Here is a 15,310-nt window from a genome sequence, read left to right as displayed (position 1 = left end):
CAGATTTTTGTTGGAAAAAGGCAATTTGTTGAACGTAAAATATTTCACCTGAAACACGGAGGGGTTCGATGAACTCTTGGCAAAGCAGGCGTCATTCCCCCACCCTACTGAGAGGCACCCTATCCCCAGCTCCCTGGGCTTGGCTCAGAAGCAGCCACCTGTGCCAGGACATCACGGCTTGCTGCTGAAGCCTGGGAGCCCAAAAACCACGAAGGAATTCAGTCACAAACTCCTATCCAGCATCCCCAGCTCGACGTGCATCGCACCTGAACTCAGGTCTGCAAAAACGTGATGCTGGTAGACCTCCCTCTTGCAGCCCTTTTTGCATTCAGTGAAAACACATTTCCACCAGCGCTGCCTAACTTTTTATTCAATGGTTCTTCAAGGGCTCTGGAGATTAGGTGCTAAATAAACAGATAGCAAAAGAGAATTTCTCTTGGCCAGCCGCTTCCCAGAATTACATTCTCGGCATTGTATAAGCCTGACATTTACAGACAAATTCTGGAATCTCAAAATTGCAATTCACAACAACAAAAAATTAAAGCTAATGCTAGCCTAAGACAATTTTAAAGCAATAACCTTGCAGAAGAAGAGAAGCACAATAAATTCTAAGTATTAATAGGTTACAGCGGAAATGCCAACCAGGTCGTCTATCTCCATGGCTGGAAACTGGCTGGTCTGGGCGCGCAGCAGTATGCAAGCTATTTCCTCCACGAAGAGCACCGAGAGGTACTAATGGCAGCAGGCACTCTCACCATGGCAACTTTCTCTCTTACACCCACTGAGATCCTGGGTGCCAGAGTTTGTCTCCAGGATCCCCACCAATCAACATTTCCCTGCCTACATATTCAGCCGCTTCTTTCAGAGGCCCCGTACCGCAGCCATCCCTGCGATGCCTTCTGAAGGCTGTCACTGCTGCAGACGGGTGGCAAAGTCTGTGTGGGAGCCCACCCTCTCCTCCCAGGAGCACGGCACGCCACCCCTGCGGTACCTTTGGAGAATGGGGGGCTGATTCATCTGACTTGGATTTCTCTCCAGTCCAAAGACAATAGCAATATCACCAATGGATTTCTCCTCAATTAAAGCCTTTTTACAACTTGCAGCCAAGGAATGACAGAATTAAAACCCAGGGAATGGCTCTTACAGTGTGCTAGTGCTACCCAAACCATCGGGCGTCCTCTTCAGACTCAGTTAGGCTGCTGCTGCTGGTGGCGCTGGTACTGCAATGGGGGACGGATAACCTCTGGCAAGGACAAACGCAGAGCCTGACCCGGCTCCTATTCCCTGGTGACAGCAAGAACCACAGGCAAGAAGAGATGAGAGGGCAGCTGGAAAGTTTTCTCCAGAGTCCCACTCTGAGCCTGGCTGCTGACAGATTTGGATCTCTCTGAATTATGCTGCAACAAACCAGAGCACATAAAGAAAGGCTCTTCCAAAATCCCATAAAACCATGCTCTGACTTATGTCAAAAACATTGAAGGACTTCTCCTTCTGAGTTTCTTTCATTTGACTGTGGATATTCTCCTTGACAGTGCAAAGTATACTTTTTTTTTTTTTTTTTAATATTGCAGTCTTCCCAGTCTCAAATGGTGTTTTGCAGTTCTACAATTCTTGCTGTGTGCACTTTGTATGAAGTACACAGTAAGTTTCAGCCGAGCTACGTGCTTCCTACAAACTTTAGACACAGTTCGAGGACTTGGGTACAATATATCTATTGGTTCTTTTTGTTCGTTTCTTTCTTTCATTTTCTCTTGCTGCCTCCTCATTGGCACATAACAAGAAAGACAAAAAAGAGTCAGTTCAATTTTCTTTTCTACCACGTGCATTATTTTGATCACACCTAAACCAAGCGGTTCCATTCTTTGCAATTTCTTTCTTCAAAGGAGTTGTTGCCATCCCACTACTCATTTCCATTGCCAGCTTTTCAAACCCCTTTTAATCCCAATGTATCTTTTTGATGCACAGTGTGCATCAGAAACGAATATCAGAAGTGGCAGCACAGCATATGTTTGTAATAGCATTGTAATATTTTCAGTGTTATTTTTGTTCTGTTCTGCACACATTTGAATATCTAACGTACTTTTTAACCACTACTGCACATGCAAAGAAAAGGTTTTCATTGAACTGTCTACAGTGATACCCAGATATTTTCCCTGAGTAGTTACAGTTCATTATATTAAAGACAGTCAGGTGCATGATTAGTTTAGGCTGCTGTTTCCAAGGTGCACTACCTTGTATTTGTCAACAGTAACTTCGTTTGGCCTTGCATTTATCTGTCAGCTAGCCCCTTTTTGTTCTCTTTCAAGTTTTGCCTTTTCTAATCTTGATTTGTGTACACAAGGTTGTATTGTCTACAGTTCTCTTACCCACAGACATTATTTTGTGCACATCATATTTTCTAAACTACACACCACTCTTTGCAATGGAACACCCCTCTGTTAGCCTTTTGTCATGTTTAACATTGCTAATTTCTTCCTACCCTTTGTTTTATCATCTCTTGGTGAATTTCTAATTTGCTATAGTACATCACATCGCCTAATTTATTTGGCAGCTTCTCAGTGAGCAGCTTTGCCAAAGGCTTTCTTAAAGGCCAAATAAATTTCAACTGATTCTCAAGTCCATGATTTTCTTGACATGCTCAAAACATCTTAGTGGAAGAACACATGATTTTCTTTTACAGAAGCCACGTGTCCCTATCATATCACATCATCCTATATTTCGTTACATTTTTTGTCGACATACTGCCGTTCCTGGTACCACAAGCAGTTTGTTAAATCATCTTTTCATACTTAAAAGCAACATCCTGGCAGATTTACCAGCCAGTTTAAGTGGTGTGACCCCACCTAACACTGAACAAGGGGAAGCAGGGATGAGAGGAACAACGACACAGACTACTCCTGCAATTTTGTGGAACCAACGAGGTAGATCTTCTCTTGCCGACTTCCGTAAAGTTGGGTAATGCTGCTTGCACAGACTCTCCCTTCTAGTTAAGAAGCACAGGAAGGGAAAGTTTGGCATTCCTCTTTCTTTTGCAGTACTCTGCAGGTTTTATTGGGTTTGTTGTTGTCTGTGAGTTTTTGTTTGTTTGTTTTGCTTTTGCTTCTTTTTTTTTTTCCACACTCAAAATAAAGGGGAGAATAAAGAGGACATTCATCCCTAAGCAAAATTAGCACATAAAGGGTGTAATTGCATGTGTCTGAATTTTGTTTGCTTCTGGCTACTCACTCTGACTTACTCTCGTTGACATAATTATCAAGTTTTTCTTTGCCCACTGCAGGTTGTTTTTTTTTTCTCACCAACTTTTGTTTGACGTGGATTAACATGAGGAGCATCTGTTTACGAACTACTACAATCAACAATTACGACAACCTGACATTTATACATACTTGCCTCCTCACCTATTCCCCCCTGCTTTTTTTAATCTTGTAGTAAAAAGCCTACTGAGACTGCATCCAGACACACTTGAAAGATCTTTATTTTGCATTTATCACGTGTCCTCTACCATTTCCTTTCACGCTTTCTGATAAACTCCTTCATTTTTAAAATCTTGTACTTTCAGAAGTTTAGTGCCACAGTGCTGGTTTTGGTATGATCCTTCGCCTCAGGACACATACACTATTTATATAGCGTTTTCTTTTTGAAACTGGTTCCTTGCTTTGCTTAAAAAGCAAAGGAGAAGAACAGCCTCTCTGCAGGACTGGACTACCTGTTCAAAAACTTTGTTTCCAGATTTAAGGTACACATGTTTTTCCTGTCGTATTCTTGTACCATATACAAAGAGTGATGAGATTAAAGGGTAGGTATTTGAAGTCACTTGTACATATCTGAGACTCGAGGCACAGATTTCACTTGTTGAAAAGAAATGCAAGTTTGTAGTACCACCCGTCAGCTGAGGTGAGGTAATGGAAGCACAGGAGCCTCCCCTGGCTCTTTAAGGTTAGATTAAACAAAACTAAACAAAAAACTCTCGTAAAACACAGCCAGCCTCCTCCCCCAGCATGGTGAAGATGCTTTGAAGTAACCTGTTCTGTACTTCCACCAAAATGGACCATGAATGCTTATGTGGTTTTCTGAACTTTGCTGAGGGATAAAGAGGAAGAGGCAAATCACTATGGTAAGCACCTAGATACATTCTTCAGAGCCTTTTCTTACCCCTGCTATCGTGTAATGAACAGCCTCCCTCTGATCCGCAGGCTGATTAGAACCCGCTGAATATGACACGGAAGTATTAATCTAAGATCTCACTACGTGGTCCTTCTTCACAGGCGACAGTGGCACGAAGATGCTGCAGCTGAGCACCATGTGACCTGCCTGCCACTGCATCTGCCTCTTCTGTTAAGCTTAATCTTCAATTCCTTCATTTTTGGTCTTACCATCATGCTTCAGCACAAGTTCACAACACTAAACTTCTTTTCCACTGCTAGAAGAGCTGGCTCAACCGCTTCTGCATTATGTCTATATAGCAGCACAAGGAACATTTATAGATATTATTTTTGGCCATATGCTCCTCTTCCTCATTCCCCCTTCCAAGTACTCAGGCTAATATCCTGTTGCTTTCTTGGAACATATCCGTATGATCTCACAGCCTGTCCTTCCACCAATTGCTGAGGAAGATATGTGCATGATCCAAAGATATCAATTGGCCAAAATCTGACTGATGCTTGTGGTATTGCTCTGAGGTAAATTTAATCCCTACTTCCCTACCAGGAAAAACAGAAAAGCCTGAAAACATCTTGCTGAATTACACCACCCCTTTCTGTTGCTTTCTGCAGCTTCAGAAGCAGTACATAAGATATCCTTTCACTCAAGAAGAAAATAACATGTTCAAACTGAGTATGTGTTTAGATATACGGAGAGGAGGTCTCAAGCACAGCCCTTGCTGCCTGCCTGGACAGGACACCTCTGTTACCCAGTCATTTTCTTCAGCTTCACTTTCAGCATCCTCTGGGCCCCTGGAAACCACACTATGGTATCAGAATCAAGTCCTCAGATGCTACCCTCAGATTCTTGTGAAGAAGGACCAAAACTTGTGGTTATGCAAGTACTATAATTTGTCTCCAAAATAGACTAATAAAATTCTGTACTGCGTCTATTTTAGGATTTTTCTAAGGTGCCTATCACTGTGGAATCTGAATGCCATATAACAATTATAGATAACACAATGTGCCTTAAAAGGCAAGCTACTCTGTCTCCCTTGTTCATTTTGTGCCTGCGTGGAAACTTTTCTTTTGCTTCCCTTCTTGCCTTTCACTTCCTCGCCTCCAGTTGTGAGTTGGTCCTGGCAAAGTGCCCTTACTGAAAGAAAGCTTTCATCGACACGGTGGGTAGCACATGTAGATCTGAATACGGTCAGGGCTGGAATCGCTCCAGCTCTCTTTATTAAGATATTCTCTAGCAGGGGACAAGACACCAACAATATTGGCAATGTATTCTTGGCCAATCAGTTTGAGTTTACCATAAAATAACTTATTATTTAGATAGTTAATCACTACCCTAAAGATACACACAATAAGGAAGCCCCAAGTTGACACTCACACAAACCACTAATGGAAATCAAAACTCTAAACTAACAGCTTCAATGGAAAATGCCCACAAGAACCTAGAAAAGAGGAGGTACTCCAGCCCAGAGCTATGCTGCCTTGGAGGAAACACAGACAATGCTGTTAGATTTTGAAGACCACAGCTGGACAAAACACCTCAACAGGTTTTGCCTGCCATCCTGATCAATGGACCATAAAACCTGAAAATTAAAGAGCAGCATAAAGAAAGCCAGCTTAGCTTGTGATAGCATCCTAGAGTAAAAAATGACTTATAGGAACAAACACCAGCCTGGTACCATAATTTTGCAGTCTTGACCAGCCGCTACAGTCAGCTCATGGGGAGGAAGAGAAGAGAGCTACAGGCAGCTCTGCTCTGCCTTCATAGGCAGTGTTTCTATGAATGGCCTACTCAACTAAGACAATTATATGAAAGCCACTGAAATTAAGGGAAAACATTATCTTGCTGATTCTCACACTTGTGATTTTATGCACCTATCCGGAAGACTATAATAAAAATAAAAGACCAAATACTGGGCAACTAGTTTTATAAAACAATCTTAAGACAACATGGACTTAGTTAACGAAGGGGTTTATGTTAGGAACACACAAGGGCTTCAGATAGCAACGTGACAGCACTCAGAGACAGTGAAAAAGTGCCTCATTTTCTCCAACATCCTATTTATGAGCTCCTATGGAAATTACCGTGTGAAAAAGGAAGGAATAGGCCTTCAACCTGTAAAAAAATAATTCCAAAAAGGCACAAAAAGTAGAGATCAAGAATTTCTGCAGGGAATAATAGGGATGTCTGTCACAAAGCAGGGCACAACAACAGGTTTCCACCAAGGAATAGCAAGCTTTTAGGCGGTTCATGCCTCTGTGCAGGTTGTCAACAACTGAAAATAAAAAACCTTTCCTATTATGCTTAGTTCCTCTTCCTTCACATCTTCTACTTCAGAGGGTCATCTGAGCCCTCCAGTCAACATCAAACACTAAGTCCTGAAAGAAGTAGTTGCAAATACCAAACCTATTTGTACTTGACAAGGACCAGCACAATACACTAAGGATGTCTGGGAACAGTGCACTGATTCGCACTAGGAGAGGTAAGGGGTGAGCCTCTGACTTTGGGGGAATGTTTTCAGACCTAGCAAGGACCTGAAATTCAACAAGATCTGCTGTTGTGATCAATGGAATCATCTGAATTTACACTTAAGTGAATAGTTACTCAAGTCTAAACAAAGTGAGACTCCTGTTTAGTGATCTCAGATGTTGCAATAGCTTATATAAAAGCTGAAACAACTTTCCTGTGCCCCTCAACACCACTCTGGTACTCTTACACGCATTTGCCCCAATAAACAAAATATTAACCATTATTATGGTTCACTGTTATTATCACAGCCTGAGTACATTAACCAAGGTAACTCTTTACCCTTCAGCGTCTTCACCCATGGATTAATGGGTCAGGTACCAATTTTTACTTCACCAAGCATGCCCTACATTATACAAGACCAGACACTTCCTATCCTGCAGCCATGCAGTACTTTGGCTAAATTCAGCTAAAGAAACTTCAGTTTCTTTACATTTTTGTATTTCTCTATACCAACATGAATGTTGCTTCCTTCAAATGGTCACCCTCAGTCTGAATCTAAAGCATAGGCTGAGTTAAAAACATTTTTTGAACTTGGCAGAAACATTCAAAACCAAAACATTACAGTATAACCTGTTATTCACTCTGCTTCGGATACTTCACTTCTGAAGCACCTGCAGTTAAAAATCACAGCATGAAAAAAGTTCAAACTGCAGAGCAGCAGGCCAAGTTGGTGTGTTCCTTTAGTGCAATGCAACGCCAGGCAAATCCCAGCTCGCAGCCAGAAAGCAGCACTGCTATGTTTGCATGGTGTCGCATCTCAGCTACCACCCCTGCCTCCGGTGGTTCCAGGTCCCAAACTCAAATCATCACAGACAGCTTGTGCTGCACCTCGTGCATGTAACCCAGGGTGGCTTCCACATGACATAAAATGGCAAGGCAAGGAAAATATTTTATTTCTTTACCTCTTTATGGTGCCTTTACTTAAATAAACACATAATTAGTAGTACAAACAGTGAAATTTTCTTCTTGCAGATGCCACTGAAATAGGTTTGTTGTGCTATCATTTTTTGATTGACACCTCAAGTGTTTTGAATGTTAGTAAACACTTCCCTTACCTTCATGTGTGATTTGAGATTGTCCTTGCGGGCACAGCGAAATGGACAGAGTGGACACTGATGACTTTTCAAACCTGTATGAATCACCATGTGCCGTTTCCAGTAACTCTTCCTCTTGATAACCAAACCACAGATCGGACACTGGAAAGGTTTTCCTCCTTCTTCTTCTGAGGCTTAGCAGAAGGGGGAACAAAAAGAGAGGATCCTTTACAGCCACTTGTCGAACACTTTCCCCTTGTAAACATACTCAAGATACCATTTTTCAATGCTAGTATTTCATCTGCAAAGAGACACATCAGTTAAACAACAATATGTACCAGAAATTTCAGTTCCTCCCCGTGCATGTCTCTTTTCCCGTTAATCTAGTTATTCTCCCTCTAAGAAAGGTCACCATAATTTATAAAGGTTAATGCCTCAAACATCCTTTGGCTAATCAGTAGGGGATGCTACTCTGTCTCACCTGGTCCTAATGCTCCTTATAATTTAACTGAACTGAGATGGATGTCTCTCATAATCATCACTTTGCAGCCTCATTTCCTATCAAATGCCAGTGTTAGTAGCGTATGGAAAATATGCTCAACTGTGTTCCAAAATGATCCATTCCCATATCTGATCGATCGCCAGGTGGATATGGAGGATAGAAAACAGGAGAATTCACAGCTTAACTGCCAAGCATGCCGGTATTGCATATCAGATATATTTAACTCCAGAAGTGAATGATTTCATAACCCCTGCTGCTGAACTTGTTTAGCTACGGCTCGAGCAGATGCTGCCGCAACTTCAGCCATCAGGGGTCCTAGAGTCATGGGCTTCCTTCTACTCCTCTACTTACCAGGGCATTAAATCCACTGCCTTCCCAAATGTTTTCACTCTGCTTTACTGCCCAATTCACCTACGATAAGAAAAGGATTTGGTGGCATTTGTCAAGCAAATATGGTTACACTACTGAGCGTGGAACCATCTCAAGGTTGATGGAAAGAGAAATTCCTTGCTGCTGACTATACACAACCATCCATCCATTCATTCTCTCACCACAATTTCCTCTGCTTATTGTAAAGGTCTAGCATTATTGCAGAATTGGAAGCCCTTTTTCCTCAATATAAAAGACAGACTGTTTTCAAATATCCAGAGCTCAGCGACGCCTACCCTGCTATTTGGAACTCCTCTCAAAATATTTCATCTCATTATTATCAGTTATTTCGTACTGATAAGAATAGAGCAAACACCAAATTCCCTCCATGAGGAACTAAGTGATAAAAACCACCAGAAAGATTTATCCTATCCTAAAAAAAATAATTCTTGCTATTAGGTAGGAAACACAGACACTGCAATTCCACTGATCACTTACTCATTATGTAAGCACAGAAAAGGACAGGCTGCCAAAGCAGGCACTTCTGCAGGTTCAGAATGTCTACTTGTGAAATTTTCTATCACACTCACCGCATTATCAAATTGTTCCCCTCTGACTTTCTATGCAGGAAGCCAAATTCAATGCTATAGTTACTTGTGTTTCACTTTTTTATTATCTTTACTTACACAAAAGGCAGCAGAAAGACAATCCACAGAAAAATATATTGGTAGCACTTTTTACCTACCGTTTCTTTTCTTTCTATTATATCTTTTCCCCAGCCTCTGGTTATCACAAATGATCCACAAAAGAAACGTGTAACAACCTTTCTATTACCCATTTTCCACATCATTAAAAATAAATCTGCAAACAAGACCAATCAATAGCAATTTAGCACTTTGCAAAATACGCAAAGAACTGGACCGAATGCCTGGGACTTCATCAGTAACAATGCCAATTAATGGTACGCGGGATTTACATCAACCCCCTCCAAAGCTCAACCACATTAGTACATTACTACACTACACAAATCTTAATGTAAGAAAAAAAGGGGGGTTCAGCTTTCCTTCCTTTATATTGACCTGTATTTTATGCCACATGCTGTCAATTAATCGGAAGAAGTGATTATACTGAGGACAGAATCAGCCAGTGTTTTCCCCAAAAATGTTGAGAACAGAATTGCAAGCATTGCAGGCAAAAAGTTATTACCAAGCAAGTATTTGGTCAGTATAAAAAAAAAAAAGGTGGGCTTCCACCCACAGTCTTTCAGAAATACCATCAGAATTTTAGCAGAGATTACAGACTTCCTTTAAGTTTGACCCCAAACCCACGAGCATTTAATGAAGTTGGCAAAACTAATAATGTCATTAAAAGTTAGCCTTCTCTGTGCCACTTCAGCAGAACCTGTGCAAGCCAGGCTGAAGTCCACCCAGCCCAACTTGTGGTATTAGAGGTGACGATGTTGTGATAAGCCACAGCTCCAGCGTGCTGCCTGCATAACTCTGACCCAAATGCTCAACAAGGTGGGCAAAGGAGCAGCGTGCATACGAGCCTCCACCTTTGCTGCTCCTTGCTTGTCAACATCTAATTAATCTCGCAGCGTATTGATCTTATAACCAAAGCTAGATGTTGCTGGTGGGTAAGTAAAACAGATTCATAGCAACAAAGAAAACCCAACAATGCCTTCAGTGTTCCAGGTATGAGAGGGGAACAAAACACCTCTCAGTCTGTGCCTACTGGGAAAAGATGTCTAACTCTCCGGGAACAAGCCGAAACCCCTGTGTCCCCAGAAGCAATCAGACACACAATAACAGATACAATGTTATTAAACTTTACTAGTTAAAGAAAAATCTTTTCTTTGCTTCTAGTGCCATAATGTAGGTGTAAAAGGAACTGGGAGCTTGTGATGTTTATTTTCATGGCAAATACAGATGCTCTGCTACGCAGCTCAGCGCTACAGAAATCAAATCTCCAATCAAAGGTCATTGCTTAGTGACTTTTTTGCAGGCTGCGTTCCTCCACAGCCAAAGGAACCAAGGAGCTGGGCTTCCCACAACCAACATCCACACACGCAAACCAACCGCTTGCTTTTTGTTTTCAGTTGGTTAATTATTTAAAAGGAAAAACTTAATTGCGTATCAGAGAACTGACTTAGAAGAACTTCTGTTATGAACATGACACTATAAAGTTTGCTCGGATGCCAACTGGCATTGGCCCAGTGCATATAAACTGAAAGGAAACACCCTTCCCCTTGGGATGCTAGCCCCATATATTACAAAAAATGAATAGTTGTGCCTTGGTTACCAAGGACCTGAGGCAGTCGGCCCCTATTGTTATCCTTCAGCAGCACAGATCGCTTGGGCCCTCAGCAAAGAGAAGAGTTGCTAGGAATTTGCTGCATCAGAGCGAGTTTGCAGAGCGCTGGTACTACCAGCACACACGCACACCCCACAGCATTCCCCCAGAACAAGCTGCACGGACAAATCCCACAGTCTGTTAGTCAAACACAGAACCTTGATTTTACTCCAACCATTTATTTTTCCCTCGTAAAAACTTCTGATGTGAAGAGCTTTTCCTCCAGCAAGAAACAAACCAAGTGCAAATAAATTTCAACCTTACCCCCTTCCTATCCATTGCTGCCCTTCCTGTGTGAAGGCCAATCTTCATCAGAAAGTTAATTAAATTAATGCCCACAGCCGCACTGGTGTAGCCAGTGTGGGTGCTCCCAGTCCAACACAAAAGGGTCTTTTTTGGGTTTAGCTTCTATTACTCTGGAAAGGCCTTAATCTAAACCGATGGGAAGCTCAGGTCAGGCCCGTGCCAAGCCTAGCTTGCCACCTCAGCTGCCTTGGCAAAACGCGCGGGCGCACCGCTTGCAGAACACGTGTAGCTCACAGCACCCCGCAGGATGCCCCTGCGGGGACAACGCAGCTACCAACGCTTGAAGCCTGGATTTTCTACCAGAAATATGAATCAGTGACGTGAACCTTTTATAAAAGAGATGAAAGAATCTTGGTTTTCCTTATTTTGAAGATGGAGCATTTCAGTTTTCATGCCTGGCCCACTGCTTCTTCAACGCTTTTGTTACCAAGACTATTTCTTCTTATTCCCTATAAGCCTGATTCCTTGAATGCCAACAGCTGGAACTGGTGGAGGGACGGCTGTAGTGTAAAATGGTTCTTGTTGAGCTAAATTGGAGAAATGCAGTTCATTTTTTTTTTTTTTTTTAAATGACAAAGGATTGTAAAAGACCAAACGTGAGATTTGTTCATGCTGCTGCAAAAAAATTTAATGAAAAGTGGCAACATAATAATATACTCTGGTAAATTAGGACAGGGTAGTAAGTGATTATACAAAAGTCCATTTGTGATAGAGACAGCAGGAGGGAGAATTCTCCCTTGTCCAGTATTTCAAAAGCACTAGTTTTGTATATGCTCACTGATACCGTGAGCTCCCTAACAGGGATTCTTTGATCTTCTCCATTAAATATTTTTGTGGACTTATTTTGAACTTGGTGAGGGGGGGACATGCCATTGTATGAAATACAAAAAAAAAAATAAATTACTGAACTGTACACTTAAATCTTTCAAAAATGGAAACATTTGTGACAGTGTGGTCCTCAACTGGTATTTTAAAAAGCTCTTCTACTGTTTCCCCAGAGTACCTAGTTCTTATTCTCATAATAGGTGGAATCAAAACAACTCCAGACCCATTGAAGAGATGTTATATAAGTGCACAGCAAAACACACGCACTCTACTCAGTTGCTCCAACTGTATCCATACCTGTACTAGTGGGTTTGGATGCTCTTCCCTTAGGGACTGGCAGTAACAGTAATTCCAAAGACTGTGGTGGAGTTGCTTTCTCTTGCTTCATCTCTGAAAGCTGCAGGGGATCCTCAGCAACCAGTGATTTCTTCTTCTCTGCCAACAGGGTGCCTGCAGCCCTCGCAGCAACCTCCTTGAGTAGGGCAGCTGAAGAGGTCATGGAAGCCAGAGAAAGGAAAGAACTAGCTGGAGGCGGGTGCTCCTGCCCAGGAGTCATGCTTCTTTCACTCACTTTCTTTGATAAAGCTGCTAACGTGGAGCTGGCTGACTGAGAACTAAAGGGTGAGGAAAAGGATTCAAATCTTATAGTATCTTCAGTCCTTGAAAGAGATTTGTCCTGCAGAACAGCATTGGCTGCAGCCTTCAGCTTCAGGATAGCTGAATCGGGGGACAAACCACAGGTGGTGGAGGAGTTTGGCAACCACTTCCCTTGATTCCATATGAAGTGACTACCTGCATTGTACTGGTCACTTTGTTCCTGCTTCTCAGCTAGCTTTCTGGCAAGAACACTTAGCTGCTGGGCGTGATGAGCAGGTGGAGAGAAGGAGAGATTTGAGCCAAGATTTACAGGGGACTCAACTCTGCCATTGACGGTCACGGCAGCATCCAGCTTGAGGGAGCCAGCCTCCAACAGCCGCCTCAGGTTACTGCTCAGTGGCTTATTTGGACCTGGAGGTTCTTCCTCACACAGAGATGACACATCGGGAGAGAGGTGCTCTTTGCTCTGTATCGTGTCTCTTAGTGCCTCATTTTCAACGGTCCCTAACTCCGCTGTGTTGCTGCTAGGAGTTGCACTTCCCAAAGAAGTATCTGGGGAAGTGGACTGCTCCTGGATTCTGTCCTCCAGAGACAACTTAAAGTTCTCCTGGACTTCTCCATAGGATGCTTCTGAAGGAGTCTCTGAAGAATTTCCAAACCAGCGTTCCTCTTCACTGAGCTCACCTTCCACCTCTTCCTGTCTGGTACCATCTGCGTGGAACCAAGAAAAACAGTATTACTCCCAAATCTGTGCAAAGTAACTTCTTAACATGCAGTACATCTGGCCTCTGCGTGACCCTTCTGGATGGCCACCTAACAACCCCCTGAAGTGAATGGACTTGGCCTCAGCCTGGACTGAGTGACCAGGAAAAAGTTTTTTGGCAATGAACAAGGGTTTCTTTGAAGACCGAATTAAGGAAGCCTATCATCTTTCAGTCAACATTACTAAAACAGTTAAAACTGCAACGATACAAGTATACCACATGTACTAAATACCGCTAGGGCACCACTCATATTTACTGATAATTATTTTATGATCAGTACAGTCTGCACGTCCCACAAAGTATTATGAACTCTGTATACAAAGCAGGGACTTAACAGGCCCAGAAGTTATTGGATACTTGAGTCTCAGTACAGAGAACAGGCATGCATGCCTTCAAAAGCAGATCAGGTGTATAGCTACTCAAAGGAGTTTTTTCCAGTGACTTTAAATCTCAGCCCAATCTTGCAGTGACCCCTATCTAAAATATAAGACAATTTGTACCAATAATGCACAGTTCATTTCTGAACAGCTGAAACGAGTAATGCATGAATGCAAACTAAGGGTCTCATCTCTCCACCTACCTAGGAGAGGAATATCATACACACCAAACTAATCTTTGGGTTTTATTTTTTCTTCTTACGTAGACACTACTTGCTTTCCATTCACTCACCACTCCTCATTAAAGTTTTAAAGACTACCCTAAACTGAAGTTCGTTTAGCTGAAATTATAAAGAAAAAAAAATGTGTTGGTCTCCATGCAGTTAGTTACAATTTCTCTTTTGGGTAACTGCAACACATCTCATCTCTCCTCAGATCTCACTGGCAGTGTTTACCGTGCTGTGACCCCAGACTGCTCTTCTTCCTGATAGTATTCAAATAATAGACATGACCAAGACTTCTTTTTTTTTTTTTTTTGCAGATTTTGTTGGCCAGTCAGAACATAGTCAAGAACAGCAATGCTAGGATTAAATTCATGTTATCGTCTCTTGCCAGATACCTCTCACATTTCTTCTTTCAGACTCAGTGTCCCTAGCTACAAAAGAATCTTTGTAATCATAGCACAGCAAAACAAAAGGATTTAATAGAACCCTCCACTGACATCCTGGCAATGAGCCTGCATGATACGTACTGTACCTATGATCAGGTATTATTCCCAGATTCCATATTTAATTCCGGCAAATTGCAAAGCTTGGAGAGAAGTTGATGAGTAAAATTTCAGATTTATGTTACTGCTTTGATCCAGTAAATTTAAGAAGGAAAAACCTAGCCACTTGCATAAGTGTAGAGATACCAACACGCACTCTGAATGTTGCATACAATACAAGGAATAGGGCGTCAGAGTAAGTTCCTTTTACTCAAAACCCCTTGAATTTTTTTCACCAATATTTTAAGACCCCACACTAAAACCACCTATTTCCTCAGATTACTATTTTACACAGAAGCGGGTTAGCATCTTTCCTATTCAAAGCAAATAAAAGCCAACCAAACCCAAAGCACTTATCTAAAATTATTCTGATACTATCCAAGGTAGGATCACAGACGCAGCAGTGTTAACAATAGCAGGCCAACACCACCTACCCTGAAATACAGCAGACGTGCTAAGCAGTCGAGGCAGCACTCCTGCAGGTTGCAGGAGAACTGCGGGTATTCCCATTCCATCCTGTGAATGCTGCAAAGTAACTTGAGGCGTGTCGTCACAGCTGGGTGCAGCCAGATGAGACCTGTCCGCTCATCCACGTTTTTTGTTCACTCAGTCAACAAAAAGCTACAGCTTGAGAGATACTTAATTGTATATGGCTACCAGAAGAAGTGGGTTTCTGTTTTAGAGAAACTTCCAACTTACTAAACCTCCAAATTTCTCTGTTCCTGGACGTG

General features: G+C 42.1%; 1 protein-coding gene across 1 annotated transcript in view; it reads right to left on the bottom strand.

The window, feature by feature from the left end:
* The window catches only part of ZNF827 (zinc finger protein 827), a 102,287-nt gene that overhangs the window by 64,030 nt on the left and 22,947 nt on the right, over window positions 1-15,310 (bottom strand). Inside the window, exons 2-3 of the mRNA XM_084286328.1 lie at window positions 12,373-13,383; window positions 7,743-7,915 (exon numbers count right to left, since the gene is read on the bottom strand). Of these exons, the coding sequence (XP_084142454.1) occupies window positions 7,743-7,915; window positions 12,373-13,383 (1,184 nt within the window). The remainder of the gene's footprint in view (window positions 1-7,742; window positions 7,916-12,372; window positions 13,384-15,310) is intronic.

Source organism: Netta rufina (genome assembly GCF_964035555.1).
Source record: "Netta rufina genome assembly, chromosome: 4".
Taxonomy (NCBI): domain Eukaryota; kingdom Metazoa; phylum Chordata; class Aves; order Anseriformes; family Anatidae; genus Netta; species Netta rufina.
This window is presented reverse-complemented; position numbering and strand designations above follow the sequence as displayed.